The sequence below is a fragment of the Nycticebus coucang genome, chromosome 16 (assembly GCF_027406575.1).
Source record: "Nycticebus coucang isolate mNycCou1 chromosome 16, mNycCou1.pri, whole genome shotgun sequence".
Lineage (NCBI taxonomy): Eukaryota > Metazoa > Chordata > Mammalia > Primates > Lorisidae > Nycticebus > Nycticebus coucang.
This window is the reverse complement of record NC_069795.1, coordinates 90087076-90094949: the sequence shown is the minus strand read 5'-3', so window position 1 is coordinate 90094949 and position 7874 is coordinate 90087076. Positions and strand designations below refer to the sequence as shown.

Below are 7874 nucleotides of genomic sequence, written 5' to 3'. Positions count from 1 at the left end.
AAGACAGCATAACCATTCCATTCCCAGTGATCCGTGCACTGTCCCTGAGATACAGTTATTTTTATTTCTTGAAGCCATCAATGGCTTCACCTGCACCACCCTCCAAGTCCCCCATTTTATCTGAAAGGTATTTGGAATACAGATTTAAAACCACTCATCTAAAGAGGTCTGACAAACACATGATTCTCTCCTAGTCTTGGCCCAAGACTCTCCTTCCTGCCTAGCTGGGGCCCAGAAGGCATATCTGGACAGGGGCAAAGCAGGACACTCTGCTGTGACCTCTCTGGTCACATCACTCTAGGAAGTGGTCACCTGACACAAGCAGTATTCAAAACTGAACCAAGGTGTGGTCTGAGCTCCTTTAAGCTCAAGGGTTTATGGGCTCCTGGTGAGTCCCCAGAGAGGAATCCAGAAAGGAGAATGGAAGGGGGATGGTCTGCAAGGGAAGGAGTCTTCCTTTGCCTTGCTGTCAGCCTTCTGCTTCCAGGTAAGATGGGCAAGAACAAGGGAAGATGGGAATACTGTTCTCAGCAACATCCAGAAAACTTCTCATTCTCTAGAACTGCAGAACATTCAGAAGAGAAGGGTTAAAATTCTCTATAGTATCTATGTTTTTGCTGCCCTTTGGGGCAGATGAAAAACCCTTTTGACTGGTCAGTATGCACAGTCCCTCTCTCATTTCCCTGCAAAGACATCTACCAAAATGCTTGTCCTTCCTTTTTGCCTGTCTGATTCTACCCTTACATAATGTTCAACTTTTCCTTTTTTACCAAGATACGGTTCTTATGAACAGGGTAGCTTGGGGCCTGTTGACAATAACCTAACTCCTTTACCATGTCACTTGGGAAGATCTTGCAATAGAGGGAAGGAACAGCATTTTCTTCCTCTGGGGTATGTTTCCCACTGATTTGGAGATGGCCCCTATAAGTCAGCTGGATGGACATACAGAGGAAGAAGCATGGGAGAGGACTTGCTGGGATCCAGTTACAGGGACAATCTGTTACAAGATCATCAGGGGTCAGGTGGACAGAAGCGCTTTTACATTTCATTGTATGGCTCCACACATGGTGGGAGATCAGGGAGATCAAGATGGTAATGATGAAAATGGCTCCCCCAGATCTAAGAGAAATTCACTGAATTTAGAAGGGTTCTAAGCACAGCACATGACACACATCGAATACAACATTCCTTAAGTCCCTACATATTTTATGTCATACTCATGTTTACTTCTCTCTAAATTTTCCTTTCAGGACACAGGGAAATCTGAATGTGAGAAGGAATAAAAAAAAAATGAGAAAAAGCATTTTAGGGGAAATTTTGTCCAGTGACTATGAGGAAGAATCAGAGCTAGAAGAAGAATGTATGGTCAAAAGCCAAAAGTTTAGGATTGTATAAAAGGAATAGGACTCCCTGGAGGGATGTTTGCATACAAATTTGGATAGGCTTATATGGGAGCAAAAACACAGGAAGAAAGATCTGAGCCTGAACCCAGCTCACCACATCAGCTTCCACATTTGCCTAGCAGCCCAACCCGTCCTCCCAGTTCTGGCAGGAAGGAGATCTTGGCCCAGAAAGGAGGACTTCATGTGACTCTCTAAGTGTCCACATTTTCCTTCTCTGTAGAGAGACTCTTAGGCCCCAGCCTTGGTGCCTCTCTCCTACAGGAAACCCAGAAGCCCTATTCCCATCTCATAAGGCATCTGCTCTCTACAGGAAGGGCAAACACTTTCACCATCAATTGCTCAGGCTTTCACCAGCATGGGGTGGACCCTGCTGCTTTCCAGGCCATATTTAACCAGAAGGCCTTCCGGCCAGTCACCAACTACAACATCCCCACTCGCGTCAACATCTCCTTCACCCTGTCTGCCATCCTGGATGTAGTAAGTTCTGACTCCTACATTCTTTCCATAGGCTTCTAATAAGGAATAAGGACTCTTGACTTTGTCAATTCAATACTGCCCTAGCCCAGTGATGAGCCATGAGTCCCCTGAATGGATTTGGTAAGAGTTAGGTGTTCATCCTATGGAGTGGGGAAACGTGAACAGGAATGCTGTGATGACATTCTCCAGGGAACATAAGTCCTGAACTTGGGGAAATATTGTAAAATAAATGCATTCCCAGTGGATCCCCACACTGTTTTTTCTACCTACATTTTCTATGCAACCTGCAGTTTTCTGACCTATCTTTCTTTTGTGACTTGTGATTGAAAGGTAAACTGGCATGTGGGACCACTTAGGAAACAAGGGCAGGAGGTAGATTAGGCCCTGATTTCACGCCATTAATGATTCTGGACTTTTTTTTTTTTTTTTGACAGAATGCACAACTTCAGCTGCTGACATCATTTCTATGGTTAAATATGGTATGAGAAATTCAGCTTCCTCTTTCTTCTCTTTTTGTCCTTCCTTTTTTTTCTGACTTTGCTTACGAAAATCACATGCATTGAAATTAACAGAGCCTGAGGGAATGGATAAATCCAACCAGAATGGGTCCAGCGCTGGTGACAAATAGCTTCTTAGGCTACCATCAACTTTGAAAGACCTAGATGGAAAATACAGCAAGAAGGAGGGCATACAGTTGGAAACCCCTAAGTAAGCTTCAGGGCCCAAATGTATCTAGCATCCATCGGAAGGTTTGTCTTGAGTGGGAAATAAAGACCAATGAGACTTTGCCAGAGGAGAGGAGACAGTTATTATCAGAGAAGAGAAATCAGAATTTAAAAGGAAATGAAATTGAAAAATCAACATGCATAATCTGATTGTATCTGTATAAGCAAAAATGAATGCTGGGGCATGCATTAATTTCTTTTTTCTGGAACAACACATAAGAAACTGTTAATAATGAGACCGATATAGGACAAGGACAGAATTGAGGTGAATCAAAGATGGAGAAAACATTGATTTTTTATATTATACCTTTCTAACTGACGTTTTATATGCCCATCATACACATATTTAGAAAATATATGGATACTTTAATATCCATAAAGTTCATGTGTGATTTAAAATCGTTGTCTATTTTTAATTGCACATGAACTTTATGGACACCCTATATATTACATTATGAACAAGGTAAATGAATGAAAGGGCAGGAGATGCTAACTTAAACTAGCTCCAGGCTTCAGCCATAACTCATCCCTCTGTATCCGGTGCTCTAGGTGTGGGATAATTCTTTCATCAGCTGGGACCCAAAAGAATGTGGTCATGTCAACAAATTCACAGTGACAGCTGAGAACCTGTGGCTTCCAGACATCTTCATCGTGGAATCGTGGGTATCAAGGCTGGGGAAGCTAGAGGGAAGCCCTGTCTTCATGGGACAGGCTAGGGCAAGGCAGGCCGAGCCTATTCGGTGGAACCACTAAATAAACACTTATTTCAGAGACAAGCAATATCACAGCTGATCAGCTTCCTCTCTAGAAATGGGAAAAATGATCTGCAGAAAAGATGGCAACATGGCCTTAATGAGTCCTGTCTGACCTGATGTGAGCCCCAGAGCACATGCCTCTTTCCCCTCTTGCCACTTAGCATGAATGTGGATCAGACCCCGGAAGGCCTCTCTGCATTTGTGACTAATGACGGCCGCGTCATGTATAGCAAGCCAATGCGGGTGACCAGCATCTGCAGCCTGGACATCTTCTACTTCCCCTTTGATGAGCAGAACTGCACACTCACCTTTAGCTCTTTCATCTACACAGGTAAGTTGCAGTGGGAGTTCTGGGATGGGGTAAATGAGATCAACTGGTGGGCAACAAAAAAGCACACATAGGGAAACCCATTTCTTTTTAAATGCATAAACAGGGACAGCCAGGTGTGCTGATTGGGAAAATGTGGATGGTTGGGTGGGGATGCTGAACTTGGATGGGGGTGAGACTTCCTGAGAAAATCCCAGAATAGAAAGGAGGCAACTGAACAGCAAGGAAGTTATTTTATTGGGCAACCGGAGAAGGTAACTAAGGTGGCGCTGGGCAGATGTGTGTTGAATACATGTGTGTCTCCTGGGCAGTGGATAGCATGCTGCTGGGGATGGACAAGGAAGTGTGGGAGATAACGGATACTTCGCAGGACATCGTCCGCACACAAGGGGAGTGGGAACTCCTGGGCATCAGCAAGGCCACCCCGAGGATGTTCGTGGGCTCCAGTCTTTTTGACCAGATCGTGTTCTATGTGAGCCCAGGACTCTGGCATGGCTGTCCTACCCATGCCCCAACCACCACCTCCTTCACCAGACCCATCTGAGTCACAGAGCAAGAGCCTCTTACTTCTTATCCCAGACCAGAAAGCCCCTAAGCACTGTAACCCTCAGAGCCTTCCTTTCTCCCAAGTCCCTGAAAGCAGACCCCTTTTCTGCCTCTGCCAGCTGTGGCCTGGGGTTTCTTTAGTAAGCCTGGGGGGAGTTTGTTAGTCATGTGAAAGCTGCTCCTTTTCTAGCCCCAGAAGGAGCCTTTGCTGGGGTGAGGACCCCAAAGAAGGAAGAGGCTATAACCATCCCTCAGTCTCCCCTCAGCCCTAGCATCACCAAGTTCTCTGCTCACTCCTCTTCCCCAGGTGGCCATCAGGCGCAGGCCCAGCCTCTACGTTGTAAACCTCCTGGTGCCCAGCGGCTTTCTCATAGCGATCGACGCCCTCAGCTTCTACCTGCCAGCAGAAAGTGGGAACCGGGCCCCATTCAAGATCACCCTTCTGCTGGGCTACAATGTCTTCCTGCTCTTGATGAATGACTTACTCCCTTCTAGTGGCACTCCCCTCATCAGTATGCCCCCTCCCACAGCTAGAAAATGAAAAAGAAAGAAAAATACAGGAAAGGAGGTGCCCCAGCTAGACCAGCCCAGGCTGTTGAGGCAGAGGGAGAACCAAGTCACCCTAGAAGGGCTGTCTGTGTGAAACAGAGGAAAAGGGGGTTCGGGGGGTGCCTGCGGACCTGCTTCAGGCCTGCTCCTCACCTCCATCCCAGGTGCCTACTTTGCCCTGTGCCTGTCGCTGATGGTGCTCAGCCTGCTGGAGACCATCTTCATCACCTACCTGCTGCACCTGGCCACCACCCAGCCCCCACCCATGCCCCGGTGGCTCCACTCTCTGCTGCTGCTCTGCACCTGCCCAGGGAAATGCTGCCCCACTGCACCCCACAGGGGGGATCAGGGGCTGGGCCTCACACCTGCCCAGCTGCCTGGTGAGGGAAGGCAACCCCCACACTAATTCGTCCCACACCCCACTTCTCTGCCCCTGCCTCCCCTCATCCCCACCCACCCCTGCCTCCCCACCCCCCGAAGGTGACCTTCCCAGCCCTGGGCTGAGTCTCTGTCCTTTCCACAGGCCTGAAGGAGCCAGTAGAGTTGGTGGGGAAGGTGCCAGGCCCCAGAGAGGCAGCGCTGACTGGGGTCTCAGGAGGGACAGGGGCCCAGCAGGAGCAGGAGGCCCAGAAGCAGCGCCGGGTGGAGCTGTGGGTGCAGTTCAGCCACATGATGGACACCCTGCTCTTCCGCCTCTACCTGCTCTTCATGGCCTCCTCCATCCTCACGGTCGTCGGCCTCTGGAACACCTAGGTGCTGAGTTCTGATGGTGCATGAGCCCCAGTGTTCTGTTTCCCTCAGCTCCTCCTGTAAGCGCAGTCCAAATATGTGTGCCACGAACCCTGCTCCAGCCCTCTCTGTGCTTAAAAAGAACCACTACCAACACTCCCAGAAATGAGACTGTATTTCCAGAATGGAATGATTTCAGAATATACATGTTTATATTACAAATGTAATCTTTAATGGAAAAGGAAAGCTTTGTAATAAATGACTACAAATATCTACCAGAGAAAGAATTCATATTACTGGTGTAGAAGAAAGAGATTAAACCTTTTTTTTTTTTTTTTTTTGGAGACAGAGCCTCACTCTGTCTGCCCTGGGTAGAGTGCCATGGCATCATAACTCACAGCAACCTCTGTCTCTTGGGCTCAAGCGATCCTCTTGCCTCAACCTCTCAAGTAGCTGGGAGTGCCTAGTTTTTCTATTTTTTTTTTTTTTTTTTTTTTTTTTTGTAGAGACAGAGTCTCACTTTACTGCCCTCGGTAGAGTGCCGTGGCCTCACACAGCTCACAGCAACCTCCAGCTCCTGGGCTTAAGCGATTCTCTTGCCTCAGCCTCCCAAGTAGCTGGGACTACAGGCGCCCGCCACAACGCCCGGCTATTTTTTGGTTGCAGTTTGGCCGGAGCGGGGTTTGAACCCACCACCCTCGGCATATGGGGCCGGTGCCTTACCGACTGAGCCACAGGCGCCGCCCCTAGGTTTTCTATTTTTAGTAAAGACAGGGTCTCGTTTTTTGCTCACACTGGTCTTGAATTCCTGAGCTCAAACAACCCACCCACTCCTGGGCTTCCAGAGTGCTAGGATTACAGGCATGAGCTACTGCCCCAACTTTAAACCTCTTTTTAAAAAATAGGCTAACATATGTTATTTCCTTGTAACAAATATTTATTGAACACCTATTATGTGTGAGGCACTGTTCTAGGAGCTGAAGCAGTTTAACAATAAACTAAAGTGACAAAAACTTCCACCCTGGTGGAGCTTACATAGCAAGGAGGAAGAAGAGATGAGAAAAAAGAAGAGAAATAAGTGAAATAGCGTGTGCTAAGAGAGAAGGGAGATTAGGAAATGGGAGAGGGGTTGCAGGTGTATTTGTTGGCAGGGTAAGGGGCTTTGACATGTTATTTCACAACACCCTGTTAGGGAGAGTGTAACTTGCCTGAGGTCATGCAGATCTTTTTTAGGACTTTTTTTTTTTTCCAGAGCTAGACTTCAGATATGCATTTAACAAATGTTTATCGGATTAAAGGGTATGTAATTTGCCTAAGGTCATGCAGCTCTTTTTAGGGCTTTTAAAATTTTTTTGGTAGTTCTTTTTTAGGGCTCGGCTTCAAATACACAGTTAACAAATGTTTATTGGGCACAGGTGATAGAACAAATGCCCTTGGCTAAGCCCTTTTGGGACTTGAGGATGCATCAAAGCTCTGTCCTCAAAGAGCTTGTAGCCCATCAGGAGAGATAAAATATGTATGTTAAATAACTTCAATTAAATGTAGAACAAGTTTTTAAAGTTCTGTTGAGTGCCATTAAAGAGAAATTGCTATAATGTTGTGGGAAGCAGAGGAAGTATGTTTTGAGCTGGGACCATGGTTTTAATCCCAGCAGCACATTAGAATCATATGAGGAGCTTTTTAAATAATCCTAATGCCCCTAGGTCTCATCCCAAACTAATTAAAGTAAAACCTTCCGGTGTGGGCTCAGGCTCTGGTATATGTAAAAGTTCCCTAAAGAGGCTACCGTCTGCTTGTAGGCAAGTGTTATAACTTTGACAGAGATTATAGGATTTTAGCCAAATGCCTAATTTGAATCCCGAGATTTTAGCAGGTTGTCAAAATTGATCCTTAGTGATATATAAAATTGAAAGAAAAACCTGAAAAAAGGTCTTGCGTTTCTCAATCCTTTGGGAGGTCCTAACTCACCCCTAGTAGAGACTCTACTGAAACCTCACTGACCCCTAGTGGAGACTCTACTGAAACTGAGGTCATTAGTGACCTTAGGGTATATGCAAAAGAGCCCACTATGGGTAATATACCTGCATTACCAGCACTTTCCTGACATAAATTTGGACATATTGTCAGATTCCTTTTCTGATTTGTAAAATAATTTATATAAGCACCCTTATAAAAATCCAAAAATAAAGCCACATTCGTAGACTTAGTAAATTGTCTATTAAACAACAAAGTGACATGAAAAGAAGTATAAAAATCTCAGCGAAAACAAGTGCATTCATAGCACCTGTGATTTTCATCACTGATCTACTGGGGCGGTTGACAAGATGATGAAATGCTGTTCCATTTGTCCTTATTGAGCAAG

At 46.0% G+C, this 7874-nt stretch overlaps 1 protein-coding gene across 1 annotated transcript; it reads left to right on the top strand.

Annotated features, from left to right (window-relative positions):
• The first annotated feature begins 420 nt into the window (after positions 1–420).
• LOC128567214 (5-hydroxytryptamine receptor 3C-like) lies at positions 421–5546 on the top strand. The gene is made up of 9 exons (XM_053564238.1): positions 421–487; positions 1714–1880; positions 2315–2359; positions 3155–3264; positions 3522–3691; positions 4000–4160; positions 4542–4746; positions 4948–5163; positions 5307–5546. The coding sequence occupies exons 1-9, from the start codon at positions 421–423 to the stop codon at positions 5534–5536; spliced, it is 1371 nt and encodes a 456-aa protein (XP_053420213.1). The 3' UTR covers positions 5537–5546.
• The last annotated feature ends 2328 nt before the right edge of the window (positions 5547–7874 follow it).

What these genes read in the sequence shown, in the direction of transcription:
- LOC128567214 (XM_053564238.1), top strand. Translation starts at nt 421, where the DNA reads ATGGAAGGGGGATGGTCTGCAAGGGAAGGAGTCTTCCTTTGCCTTGCT. An exon ending in TAGTGGCACTCCCCTCATCA is followed by an intron (nt 4,747 to 4,947) that starts GTATGCCCCCTC and finishes CCTCCATCCCAG; the next exon opens with GTGCCTACTTTGCCCTGTGC. An exon ending in CACACCTGCCCAGCTGCCTG is followed by an intron (nt 5,164 to 5,306) that starts GTGAGGGAAGGC and finishes TCCTTTCCACAG; the next exon opens with GCCTGAAGGAGCCAGTAGAG.